Source organism: Nannospalax galili, unplaced genomic scaffold (genome assembly GCF_000622305.1).
Source record: "Nannospalax galili isolate Female #2095 unplaced genomic scaffold, S.galili_v1.0 scaffold18, whole genome shotgun sequence".
Taxonomy (NCBI): domain Eukaryota; kingdom Metazoa; phylum Chordata; class Mammalia; order Rodentia; family Spalacidae; genus Nannospalax; species Nannospalax galili.
The window spans coordinates 11,785,847-11,800,216 of NW_008346548.1; the positions used below are offsets into that span (position 1 = coordinate 11,785,847).

At 41.6% G+C, this 14,370-nt stretch overlaps 1 protein-coding gene across 25 annotated transcripts in view; it reads left to right on the forward strand.

Moving 5' to 3' along the window:
• Kalrn (kalirin RhoGEF kinase) overlaps nt 1-14,370 on the forward strand; it is a 700,573-nt gene that overhangs the window by 413,835 nt on the left and 272,368 nt on the right. For 17 of the 25 annotated variants that reach the window (XM_017800540.2, XM_029568193.1, XM_029568189.1 and 14 more), the window contains exons 17-21: nt 1,829-2,047; nt 5,543-5,692; nt 8,760-8,874; nt 10,108-10,223; nt 10,662-10,784. In XM_017800540.2, coding sequence (XP_017656029.1) covers nt 1,829-2,047; nt 5,543-5,692; nt 8,760-8,874; nt 10,108-10,223; nt 10,662-10,784 — 723 coding nt within the window. The remainder of the gene's footprint in view (nt 1-1,828; nt 2,048-5,542; nt 5,693-8,759; nt 8,875-10,107; nt 10,224-10,661; nt 10,785-14,370) is intronic. The other 8 variants (XM_029568194.1, XM_029568191.1, XM_029568201.1 and 5 more) reach the window with 1 other exon arrangement.

A 14,370-nucleotide genomic window follows, 5' to 3' on the forward strand; every position in this document is an offset into this window, starting at 1 on the left:
GAGAGAAAAGGCTTACCCAGGAGTCCTCCACTCTTTGAAGATGGTAGAAACCAAAGTAGATCAGGGCTCTGCAGAAGTCAGCTGACCTTGCATCTCTACATTTAGGAACAAAATGGATGCCAGTAGAGCAGAGAAAGAAAATCAGGGATTGTAGAGGATTGTTCTGCCCTTTAGTTTACTTTATTCAGCAATGAGCAATGCCCTTTAGTTCCGCTTCATTCAGCAATGTGGAGTTCAACAATTGGAACTGAGGTTGTCAGAAGGAAGGCAAAGGCACAAAAGGCCAGAGTTGCTGGAAGATGTTGCACTAGTGGGTCTGCTTTAGGTTCTGAAGAAGGCAAAGAGGAGCCTTAGGTATACTGGAAAAATTAGTAGGAATGTACCACATGTAGTATGTGATGAAGGTAAAAGGTGGATGTGATATAGGTCAAAATGAGGGAAGTCACCCTCACACCCAGGGAGTGTTGAATAGATCAGCTCTTGAAAATAGTCATCCCTGCTGCCCAAGCAGAGGAGAAAGGAATTCTGGAGAGTCACTGGGTTTCTAGCTACCCCTTTGCCACCTCAAGCTGAGCCTAAAGACCAAGTTAACCTCATACCAATTAGCTGGAATTACCTAGCAGGTGAAGTCACAATGCTAGTAGCTTCACCAAGTGAGTAGCGCTCTGACATTCTCACAAGGATCATCACACCAGTGCTTTGTCTCAGGAAACTTGAACCACATTTGGTATTCTTCCTACCAGCTAGTCCTCTAGCCAGGTCACCCAGCCTCTTGCAGTTAAAGTGCAGAGCATAGTTATCCTGAATCAGAAGCCATAAAGGAAGCAAGATGCATATCATATACATGCATGTCAGCTAAAAGTCGATGTAAATAACATGGGGATCCTGTTTTGGGCTGATCCATGACTGTACTGCTCCACTCCTCTAACAAACTAACTATGGTAGGATGTGAGAGGTTACTCTTCAAGTTATTCATTCTACTGTGATCCTTCTTGACTGATTGTTAATGTTTGAGATTGTTGCATTGCTACCTGAGATTCGTGGTTCATAATTTTTTTAAAAGTACTTTGTACTTAATGCTTGACTGGGTAGGACTTAACATATATGGTGGAATACATGAGGTCCAGTGAGGAGATGGGAGGAATGGATGGGGGAGGGGTCTAAATTTGATTAAGAACTGTTTATGAAATTATAAAAATTCAAGCTGGGTGTGGTGGTGCACACCTTTAATCCCAGCACTCAGGAGGCAGAGGCAGGCTGATTTCTGTGAGTTCAAGGCCAGCCTGGTCTACATAGCAAGTTCCAGGCCAGCTGGGGCTACTGGGAGACCCTGTCTCAAAAAGACCTCCCCAAAAAAGTTCAGTAAAAAAATGGAAGGTTTTCACTAAAAAAAAAAAAAAAAAAGCACTTTGTACTTATTTAATCTGTAAAACAGCTGCATCAGTAACCACTGAAAGTCCAGTGATGAACAATTTTACAACTAGATTTGAAAAGGAAATTTAACTAGTAGGCCAATCAGTGATCAGATTTCTACACATCTTCTGTTTCTCTACTGTGTAAATTGATATGTCCTTAACATCCAGAGTGATAAAAGTAGACTGTAAAAGCTGGAGTCAGGAGTTAGGGTCCCCAGAGATTAATAAAAATGTATAATATCCTTCTTTAAGATATGCTTTAAAGACAATAATGTATTAATCATCATGACAAGTGGATCAGTCATTTAAAGCTCTTTAACTTTTCTGCATCTTTCCACTCACGCCTCACTCCACCCCCTCCCATATCACACCTGGGTTGCTCCCATGGACCTCTCTCCTCCCCTTGTGCCCAGTCCCTCTTTCATGCCACTTCCTTGCAGAAGACGCACCAGAGCGCCCTGCAGGTACAGCAGAAAGCTGAGGCACTGCTCCAGGCTGGACACTATGATGCTGATGCCATCCGGGAATGTGCAGAGAAGGTGGCCCTCCACTGGCAACAGCTCATGCTGAAGATGGAAGACCGGCTAAAACTGGTCAATGCCTCTGTGGCCTTTTACAAAACTTCTGAACAGGTGAGCGAGAGGGCTGTGGGGAGGTAAGGGGAGGCAGGTAAGGGAGAAGCTATGAGGAGGTGAGGGGAGGTTGTAGGGAGGTGAGAAGAGGCTGTGGGGAGGTAAAAGGGAGGCTGTGGGGAGGGTGTGGACAAAGCTATAATGTAGCCAGCACTGAAGCTAGCAAAGGCCGTTTCCCGCCTCACGTTGTAGCTCAGCATCAAGAAGCCAGGCCTGAAGCCAGTACTGAAGCCAGCAGTACTGACTTTTGGGAATAAAAGAATAATGTATGGAGACACCACAGTTGGCTTTCTTATCATTTTCTCCTTTACAGCAATTTTTTTTCATAAATTTCTCAAAGTCTGATATCAGATCAATACAGATGTGTTGAAGTAGGAATCCAGTGTGTGCTGAATGCTAGATTTGAACAGTATATCATCAGTCAGCCATTTCCACAATAGTGCTGTATAACAGTCCACCCCCAAACTTGGTAATATAAAACAATCAGCATTTGATTTTTTTGTCTATATATCTGAAATTCATCTGATTTCACTAAAGTTGGTAGATCTAGGCTCCAATCTGCATCCAGATTGTTCTTGTGTCTCATCCTCCTTGATCAGAAGCTACTTGAAGCATATTCGTAGTAAAAGGAATCCAGAATCTACCATGAAAGAGCACTTCAGGCCTTTGATTCTGTTTGAGTCTCTAGCATTCCATTGGCCAAAATGATTACAGTGCCTCCTGTGAAGGTTGGGAGAACAAAATCTTTGCTGAACAATGTGATCTACCGCAATTAGGCATTTTGAACTGCTTGAAAAACACATGGCAATGCCATTCATGAGGTTCGCAGCCTAGGAGAGGAAACTGCTCTCTGTAAGTGTAATTGGTAAGATGGTGCATCAGTTGGAAGAGGCATGAGATAGGCACAGTAGGCCCATGAAGATGCAGGTAAATTATTTTCACATCTGCACTGTATACAGGCTCAAGATTTTTTTTTTTTTAAGATTTGGGTGCTATGAAAGAATTCTTTTCACAAAATACAGGCTTAAACAGGAATAATTTTATTCAGTGTAAAATAATTTGTTCATGTGAATTGCTCCCTATTAGAAACAGATCAGAGAAACCTTTTCCTGAGTGACTTACAGGGACAATGGAAGTCTGCCTTGGAGCAGACATAACACATCCATCAGAAACTGCAGCAAATGTTATAGTCCCTATACCTCTCAGTCCTTCTTTCTGTTGTTTCAGAGAAATGATACCTTTGATGGCCACAAATTAAGATGTCAGTTGGTCTATGGGCCTGATTCTATGTGCTGATTCCAAGATCTGCACAAACATAAAATTCAAATAGCCTAGAATAGCTAAAACAGTCTTGAAAAGGAAGGGCAAAGTTAGAGGAGTTACCTGATTTAAAGTTACTCTAAAGCCACTGTGATTTGGACAGAATGATACTGGTGTAAAACACACACACACACACACACACACACACACACACACACACAAAATGGAACAGAAACTGAATTTGTGAAAGTAGGCCCACTATGTAGTCAGTTGACATGTTTATTGAATTTGTGTGTATTTCATACAGACCCTCTCAAACTATCTTAATTGTCTTTATATTCCTGTACCCACTGGCACCCTCCCATAACCCCCCACCCCCCACTGGAACCTATATATACTCTGTCATCCATGTTAAGGCCCACTGTGAACTTTTGACAAAGCAATTCAATGAATTAAATGAAAATCTTTTCATGAAACTAAATATTTATATGGAAAAATGATACTTGATCTAAACATACACAAACTTCTATTTGAGATGGATCAAGATGGGGAAAGGAACAGAGTGTGGAATTAAGAGTTGGGAATTTGACACTTAACTGACCTTGCTGAAGTCTACTTACCTCTCTCACTTTCTGTTCCCTTTCCTAATAAAGCATTTATCTTTACTGATTTTTTTCATTTGTTCTAATCCTATCATGGGACAGATCGCAAGCACTCTTAATATTTCTGCATGTTTGTAATCAGTTTTTATCTCAAGACATGAGCTTACCTGTGTGTTTTTGTGTCTTGCATAAAGAGTAATAGAGATGGGGTTAGACATATCATTTAGTGATCAGGGCAGACTTCTTGTGACATGGCAAGCATGTGCGACTATAAGGAGGATGTTCTACCTGAGACATCTTTCATCTCAGTTCAGAACTCAGTGAACACTCTGTCCAAAAACATATCCTTAGGCTGAAGATACGGGTCAGTCAGTGGAATACTTGCCTAGCATGCATAAAGCCCTTGGTTCCACACTCAGAACTCCATAAACTGGGCATAGTGGCACATGCTACCCAACAGTAGGGCAATGGAGGCGGGAGGACCAAAAGCTCAAGGCCACCCTTAGCTACACAGCAAGTTCAAAGCCAACCTGAGCTACGTAAGATGCTGTCTCAAAGAACAAACATAGTCTTTTATGAAGAGGGATGAAGTTTTCAAAGGAAACCAAGAGGTTATAGCTGCTCTCCCCTCCTGCTATATCTAAGCAAGTAACCAAATCTGTTGAAGAAAAGTATAGGGATTCAGATTTCAATTTTCTGTTTGCTTGTTTATTTTGCCATACTAGGAATGGGACCTGTCATCTTATACATGCTAGGCAAGTGCTCCACTGGGTTTTTATTTGCTATATCCTCTCCTGCTCTGATACTAGGCTACTGTGAGACTTCCACTGTATTTTTCTCTCTCTCTGTCTCTCTCTCTGTCTCTCTCTCTCTCTCACTCTCTCTGCTTTCAAAATTCTGCTCTCTTCTGAGGTCATTTATAAGGGCACTCAGCATGGCCTCTCTGCATTGTTTCTAAAAAGTTTTTTTAACTGTCTTTAAGGTTAACTCAAATATATTCTCCATCAGTAGGAAATATGATTTTATAATAGATGACATCCTAAAGATGTCACTGCCTTATAGTAGGACTTTGAACATCTGTCCCCAGGGGTGGAGAAAAATGATTTTTGTTTATGGCCCATAAATCACACAAGAGAGACAACTTTCTCCTTTTCCATGCTTGAAGCTCGTTGCTACCAGACAAGTGCAGATGCTTGCACAAGTCATCAAGTATCTTTCTCAAGTTCCATTTCCTAGTCTATAGACTTCATTGCCACTGTGAGATTAGAAACACACACACACACACACACACACACACACACACAATGTAGTGCATATAAACACCTTGAAACCCCTAAATATATAAACCTATTCCTTCATTTCTTACTCTTCATAATATTCCTGTGTGATGTCATCAGCCTCCATAGCTTCAGCCAAAATCTCCATCTCCAGTCACAGTCTGTTTCCCAAGCTCCAGCCACCAGACTTTCACTGCCTCCTGGGCCTTTTCAAGATATCCCAGGAGTTCACTCTAAATCTATAGAGTGAACCTCAAATGAAAACTGTCACAGTGTAAGATTTTGTGGCTGGAAGTGTCTAAAGAATACTTGCTGACCAATTCATTTACTGAGTCATGTCCTCCATGATTCACTAGGTGTGTAGTGTCCTAGAGAGCTTAGAGCAAGAATACCGGAGAGACGAAGACTGGTGTGGTGGGCGAGATAAACTGGGGCCGGCAGCAGAGATGGACCACGTCATTCCACTCATCAGCAAACACCTGGAACAGAAGGAGGCCTTTCTGAAGGTCAGAGCATATTACCACACAATGTCTCAGATCCCAGCCTTGTTCTTTCCCTTCCCCCACCAGCCAGTACCCACTGCTTCATAAGGGCTCTGGTGCTTGGAGGAGGGGACAGTACCCAGCCTCTTATCTAAAGAGGGAAGGGCCTGGAGAGCTGTCTCCTTGTTAATTTGTAAAGTCATAACTATTCTTTAAATCTTTCTCAGCACTTTTGGTATCATCAGGCGACTAGGATACACCACCACTGCCACTGCCATGTTAGAGTAACCCAATAGCATATGCTATAGTCAATGTTTTTACTTATATTCATTTTATGAAAATACTTTCTGTTTGACCATGCATAATGGTACACGCCTTTAATCCCAGCACTTGGGAGGCAGGGGCAGGTGGATATCTGGGAGTCTGAGGTCAGCCTGCTCTACATAATGAGTTCCAGGCTGACCAAAACAGCACAGTAAGATCCTGTCTCAAACAACAACAAATACATAGCCATAATATATATCCATATTCATATATATATGCATGTTATATATGTCTTATTTTGTGATGCTGGGAGTTGAACCAGGGTTTTACACATGTTAAGCAAACACTTTACCCAAATCCTGAAATTATCTTTTGACTGAAGGATATAAGCCTAGATATAAAACTATTAAATATCTTATAAGCAGATAATGCAAATTTTAGAGTTAATAAATTTAGGTATTATCAATCTAGCAATTATCAATTAACAACAAATTTCACAGTGTTTATTCTCCTGAATGAAAGTAGGAACCCCATCTTTCCTGGGGTTTTCTGGGTATAGCTCTAGTATCCCAGGGAGGAAGCACAGCCTGTTCTGCACAGCCTTTCAGTGGAAAATAAAGTCCCCCTGAGTCTCTTCCCAACAGCCTTTGGTCCTCTCTCAGGAGGCTTCTGCATCCAGACTGGTCTAAAGGCTCCATTTTCTTTCAAACCTCTCACTTTTATATTCTGCTTCTTCCTGGGTTTCAGAAAGGATGGAAAAAAAATTTTATACCTTGACATGATACCACTAATTTCATACTTCTATGACTAGCTGTCTTTTTAAATCAGGGATTTTTCTCCCCTTGACCACCAAATTTTTTAGTTTTAGTTTTGTTCTTTTTTTCAAGACCCACCCCCAACACACACACACACACACACACACACACACACACACACATCTGCCCTTTTTCCATCTGCTTGATTTCTGCATCTGTATGGGTCAGAACCCTAAAACAATTAAATAGAAAATTTCCCATACCAGGTTTAAGACAATTTAAAAGTTTTCTTTGTTAGAAAACGAAATTTAAAACAAAGCAATTTAAAAAGAGCATGTCAAAGATTTTAAGTGGCAATATAAAAGTATTTCTTGGGACTGGTAAGGTGGTTTAGTGGGTAAGAGTGCTTACTGCACAAGTTTGAGAATCTGAGTTTGAATCCCCAGCACCCATGTAAAAAGCAAGACATGACTACACATGCCTGTAACCCCAGTGCTATGGATGGCAGAGAAAGGAGGACCACTGAGGCTTGATGGCTGCCAACCTAACTCCAGTTCAGTGAGAGACCTTGTCTCAGTGGAAAAAGGCAGAGAGTGATAGAGCAGACACTGGACATCCTCCTCTTGCCTCCGCACCTGTATGTATGTGTGTTCACACCCCCAGACACTTGTTCATATGCCACACATATACTATACACATTTATGCATAGAAAAATAGAAAACAGTATTTCATCACAAAATTAAATGCTTCTTTTTAAAGATTTTTTAAATTTTTATTTATGTGTATGAATGTTTGCTTGAGCATATGTGCACCACGTGCATACTTATTTTTAGTAGGGGCCAGAAGAGAGCATCAGATCCCCTGGACTGTAGTTATAGATGGTTGTGAGCACCATGTGGGTGTTGGGAACCAAACCTGAGTCTTTGACAAGAGCTATATTCTCCATATATTCCTAAAGCAATGGAAAAGAATTCCCCATCACTATGGGAGTCTCTGCCCAATAGACAGTGCAGGGCTTTCTGTTTAACTTCATTAGTTGATCCATCTCAGAGTTCTTAGCCTTGGACCTCCACTAGGCTTCAAATTAATGAGCCTCTGAGTTCTTGAGCCCACCACCAGGCTTTTACTAGAGATCTCAGGAGCCTTTGTTGCTAATTTTTATGCAATTATCAAATTATATAATTTTTTGTTTGTTTAGTTTGAGTGTTTTTTTTTTTTGGTCTTTTAATGGTTCAATCTAGAGACAACTATGAATTTAAAGTTAGTGAACTAGCATCTATTACTCTTAAAACTGGCAGGAAAAATGTTTTTCAAGAAGCTATATGGGCTTAAAAGACACTAGAACTATCCTGTCAGTAGATCTGGAGTCTAGATTGGAAATGTTTCTAACCTGCTGCTCTTTCTGAACCTTAGTCCTGTTCATCAGGACATGGATCTTGTGACTTGTCCTCTCTTTCTCCCGCAGTGGATGGGATGGTATAGTAGCCTTCAAGGGGTAGCATAGTGGCTCTGATTCTTTCATTGAATGGGTATCCCTCAACAAGAGACTGTTTGCTAGTGTTATTTAGGTAAGGGGACTTGATCATCAGTCAAATAAATTTGAAAATTATTTGCAATTTACATTAGATTTAGAATGTATGTTAGCAAGTATATTTACCAAATACACTGCGTTACAATGGGCTTGTATTTCCCGGCCTCATCCCAGTGATCATATAAAAAGCCTTCTTGTGGAAATCCAGCCTGGAAGTGAACATTAGTACTACCAATCATCATACAGGTAGTAAAAGAATCTAGCTGATTTCTCATTTGTGTCTGAGATAGAAAAGGAAAAGTTACCTAATAAAAGAAAAGCTCAAAGCATGAACCTTCTAAATTGGAGGTTTAGAACTGGATCTTCTAAACTAGAAGATCTATAAATCAGAAGTGACTTCCAGAACTCTGCTCCCTCTGGATCTCTCCAGCATCCTCGTCACCATCAGGTCCTCAAGCCTCCTAAAAGACATCCCTTCTCCAGTGTTTTGAATTTTCACATGCCAACTGGGGATGAGGTCCTCACACTTTTTCTCTCTCAGGCCTGTACCCTGGCACGGCGGAATGCTGAGGTGTTTCTTAAGTACATCCACAGGAACAACGTTAGCATGCCCAGTGTTGCCAGCCACACTCGGGGACCTGAGCAGCAGGTAAAAGGTGAGTGAGAGGCCTTCTAGGTTTCAAACCACTTCATTGTATGGCTCAGAGGCCACCCCCACCACACATATGTACACAGAATAGCTGTGCATCTAGTCTCATGTCATTTCACGTTTCCTGATGCTTCTCCTTTAAAAAGAAATAGTCTGGTGTGGCATGGTGTCATTTCTACCCTGTGGTGATTCACAGTCAGTGTTTTAACATGCAAAAAGTTTTTCTAAACTTCTTTGTTTATCTTAGAGTCCAGGACCACACTGCTTAGTAGAAGAGTTACCTAGGCATTTCAGATATGGTCCCCAGTTCAGTGACATTGATATCACTTGGGAATTAATACAAAATGGAATTTCAGGCTCCTCTCAAACCTAGAGTCAGAACCTACAATATCTAATATAATTTACAGGAAGGAGAGGCAAATGTGACACAAAATAAATTTGATATCTTCAAACACAGAGCATACTATTTAAAATACAAGAAATCAATCCAGGTAGCCAGCTATTGCTAAAGGACACAAGGAGAGAAATAACATGGACTGGATGCCCACCATGGCTCCCTTGTGGTGCTAAGTGCCTTGTATATGTTCTCACACTAAGCATCATTAGAGATTATATGAAAGCAGCTTTCAGCTTTCCTTGGGATCCTAAGGGATCCTATGCTGTGTCTGGGTCTAGGACCAGCATATACACACAATTGCAGCACAGCTTCCACCCACCCTCTGCTCAGCAGCTTTGTAATCAAGGCTCTGATGTTAAAGTGTCATATGTGAAACTCCTGTGTAGGGCTGAGATGATGGCTCATGATATGGGCTGGCAGATGTCCTCCCATCCTTCTCACTACTGCTTACCTCCTGCTCCCCTTCTAGCAACCCCTGGGGAAAGCCTGGGAGGCCTAGCAGAGTCTCTCATGCTTGTTAGGCTCCGTATCAACTAAGTAAGTTGCTGTCAGGGACCCACACTTCCCAGTCTCTTACAACAAGGACTGACTAAAGAGAATCAGGGCTCCTGGTAGTATGTTCTTCCTTCATAATTGATGGAGCCCTCAGCAGCAGGTTCTCATTTTCCCTAATCTTGATCCCTTCTAGGGAGTTGTTTCTATCCTCAGTTTTTGCTTCCTTTCTTCTGATGCTGTATTAGTCCTATGGGGAATCTTGAAAGTCCCCTCAGCATTGGGGCTGAAGCAGTTGGAACTTTGCTCAGAGCCCTTCCCATGATGGTGTTCACCTCCTCTGTCCTGCAGCCATCTTGAGTGAGCTCTTGCAGAGGGAGAATCGCGTCCTGCACTTCTGGACCTTGAAGAAGCGCCGGTTAGACCAGTGTCAGCAATACGTGGTATTTGAGCGCAGTGCTAAGCAGGTATGTCCAGAGCTTTCCCTGGTTTTGCCCCACTTCTGGGGAGTGTTGCAGAGGCCCAGATAGCCAAGGCTTAGGACATCCCAGGAGAGGGCCACAGCAGTAGACAGAGTGAGGGTGAGAGGGAGATGATGGGATGAGAGAGAACAGGTTTCCCCTTGTCAGTAATTTGGATTTTTCAGGCACTCTATTCTGAATTTGGCACCAGATATGAAGATATGAGGGTATACACAGGTGCTCACTGGGTCTGACCTATAATAGACCCCAGTTTAATGCTTTGTGACAGGATGTTCCACCTCAGGGGAAAAAAATCCATGAAAAAGCCCTGGGAACTATGCATTCACCATCCTGGGCCCCAAACTATAATCCTTCTTTATAGTATGGGATGTTTCCTACTGACAGCTGCCTTCTGAGGGACTATGCAGGTGTTTCCTCCTACAGGCCCTGGACTGGATCCAAGAAACAGGAGAATATTACCTCTCAACACATACCTCCACTGGAGAGACCACAGAGGAGACTCAAGAGCTGCTGAAAGAATATGGGGACTTCAGGGTGCCTGCTAAGGTAGGAAGTGTCCCAAACCCTTCTCCATGTCCACCCAGTACTTCTTGTTGTGGCCAACTTTATGTCATGGAAACAAGAACAGCTTCTGTGTACAGAAATGTGTGACCCCAATGGGATCTTCTCCTTCGAAACCTAAATCCCTAAAGAGTTGCAGCTCCAAACAGAAAGTGGGTTGCTAATACACTGTGCGTCATCATGCTCCAGATTCTGAAGTCTCCAGATTAGAAAGAGGAAGATCAAATAAGGAGAAAGAGCACATTCATGTAAAACTGTGCATGCATGTATAAACATGTACCAGAAGTGACCAAACTTTGGACACTGTGACATATTATCATCTACAAATGTGTTCAGCGATATCCATATGTATCCTGGGATGCATGTGGCCTGAGGACCACAGATTGGACATGCCTAAATTGTAAAAGTATCCACATATTCTTGAACTTTGAATGGCTGAGGAAGTATACTGTATAGAAAAGTAACTTGGGAACTGCTGAACAAATATGGGCAACTCAGGATGCCTACCAAGGTAGTAAGTGTCTCAAATCCCCCTCAAGTCTATCCAGAACTAGCAGGCAATTTTCCTATTTCCTGACCTATTTCCATTTGTCCTCAGACCTACTAGTAAATCAGGTTGGATATCTGGGGAGAAAAATGGGCACATACCTTCATGCCCCATCTCTACTGAAGTGGTGGGAATGCTGTAACAGAACGAAATGTGATTTTTACCTATTTCCACAGGCAACATTTGACATGAGGACCTTTAGTTTGAATGAAAAACTGGTATGTCTTAGACCCCTCTTTGTAGCATCCTTATCTCTCACCCTAGCCTGCCCACCATGTAGAAGCCTTTCAGCATCCCTTCCACACATAGCAGATGCTCTTTCCAGGGTTAGATCTGTTTGTGTGGGGATCAAAAGGGAAGTCATACTAATTTCTTGTCTTTCTCAGGGACCTTTTCAACATTATAGCACATGTTCTTCTAGTTCGGTTTAACAAAATTTAGCATCCAGCTTGAGCCAATATTCCAAGTGATTTGATTCCTATTCTATGAGCTCTCAATATTGAACAGGTAGCCCTGCATTGTCGTGAGTTTTGGGGCCCTTTACCTGAGAGCTGAGGGTTCAGATATGAGATTTGTTTGAATACCAGCTAGAGAAATGGCACAAAGAAAGTGGCAGGTGAACAGAAGCCCATTCAAATCCAAATGAAAATGGCTTTTGAAGCCACCAATTTGAATCTATCTGCTCCTCTCCAAATAGAACCATTAATAGGCTGAATGGTATCAGCTCCACCTACACAGGTGGACTGCAGCACATAACCATTGGGATCAGAGTCTGTTCATAACCAAAATGTAAATAGGGAGAATTCAATCTAGTTCATACTTCCTTTACAACCTTCTCCATAATGTTGTCTTCTTCTGTGGTTACTACCCTGAGCTGTAGCAGCTTCCTAATTAAATGCCACTCTTGTGGCTTTTCCTTCCTTCCAATCCATCCTGCTCCCCTTCTCTTTTTTCCCTTTTATGCTTAAAGGGTCACTTTGGTCACATTGGTCCTCAGCTCAGGAACATCAGTGGTCTCCAGAGTCTTCAGGCTAAGGCTCCACAGCTTCTACAACTTTGCCTCCCACCTTGCACTTCTGTCATCAATTAGTCCTTTATGCTAGTTTAGGCTTCAACTGAGTGTGTTTTCTTACCCTCTAAGAGACATCATCTTTTTGCTTCACACTTTCCTCTACTGTCTATCTCCCCAAGTAAAATATTCTTCCTTCCCTGTACTTTATGCCTTTTGAAAGGAACCCACCTTTTCAATCCAGTGCCACATCTGTGGTCCTGCCTACATGCTTGAATACCACAGGTCCTTTTCTGCTGCATTCAGCTCTTGTCTGTAGAACCTTCAGGCAACTGGACACATGTTCTCTGGGAATCTGTGTGCAGAGAAATCACCTGCATGAGCCAGCAGTACCCCCAAGGATAAGAACGCACTGTTCACCTTGTGTTCCCCAGGTTACCTGATGTAGATAATACATTGAAGGAACACAACATGCATGAACATTAGGGAAAAGAAGCTTGGGTAGATTTCTGTACTATTACCTCTAAATCTATATTTAACATGACTTTTCTTCTTTGGCTCTCTGTGCTGTTTTCCTCCTAGCTGAACTATTTCTGTTAATAGGGTATCATCTTCCCATCTATCATGTTCTCCATCTCAGAGTTATTTGTGTTAGAACATCTACCAGATAACAGCCCAGCTGGGGAGCCTCTGATGAAAGGCAGCAGTCTCCTGCCCCAGCTCAGCCCTTCTCCCCAGAGACAAACCTCTTTTAACCAGTCAGCTTTCGTTTTTAATTTTTATAACCGGTAAATGAATGTGGTATAGAAAGCAAATCGACCTTGAACAACAAAGAGGAAATATGGAAGCCCTCAATTGAATAGGGCAACAGGTTTTACTGAATTATTATACTCTGCTCAAAACAAAGAGATCAAGTAGAAGAAACACTGAATATAAAAAGGCACTTTTGTATAAAAACTACAAATATAAAAGTAAAAATGAGAAAATAGAGGTTGGATGTGGAGAAGAAAAAGCTTCACATTATGGTATGCTTATAGCAATCCAGTTAGAAGAACACAAATGGTACATTTTATTGTTTCAGAAATTATAGAGAGTCAAGACACAATATGACAGGAAAGGTTATCTGAGCATCTGACACAACTCTGTTTCTTCCAAAAACAAGTTGTTTTGAGATTTTTTTTCTTTTTACAATTCAGTGTTTTTTAAAATATATCCACAAGGTTGTATAACCATTGCCTCTGTTGAGTTCCAGAATGTTTTTGTTGCCCCAGAAAGAAACCCCATTCCCCTTAAGAGTAACTCCCTATCCCTTCTCTCCTCAGATAACTACTCTCTCCTTTTAGATTTGCATGTGCTATACATTTCTATATGTGGTCCTTTGTGTCTAGCTTCTTTCCCTCAGCATGTTTTCAGGATTCACCCATGTGTCAGTACCTCATTCCTTTTTATGGCTGAAGAATAATTCATTACATAGATAGACCACTTTATCATTCATTCAGTGGGTGTTTTGTTTCCTGTTCATCCTATGACTAATATTTAGTTTGGAGATTTTATGAATAATGTCAATATGAACGTTCACATATGAACTTTGGTGTGGACATATACTTTCAGTTCTCTTATTTGATACCTGGAGTGGAATGGCTAAGGTATATTGTACCTCTATACTTAATTTTGAGGAACTTCCAATTCCAAATTGCTCTTACCAACAGTGTTTGAAGGATCCAGGGTTTCCACATCTTCATCAAGTCTAAGCTACTGTCTATCCTTAGAGAGATGAGGGAGATGGGGATCTCGCTATGTTGCCCAGGCTGGTCCCAAATGCCTGATCTCAAGTGATCCTGTCTCCATAGTTACATCACCAAAGAAACATCCCTCATTTGTGCCAGTGTATTGCCTCTGTCCCTGTTTAAACAGAGGTGTTTTTTAAATTATTTATTGAATTTTTGCAATTTTCATACACTATAATTTGATGATCTTCAGATCACCCATCTGCATCTCCCCTTATTGCCCCTCAC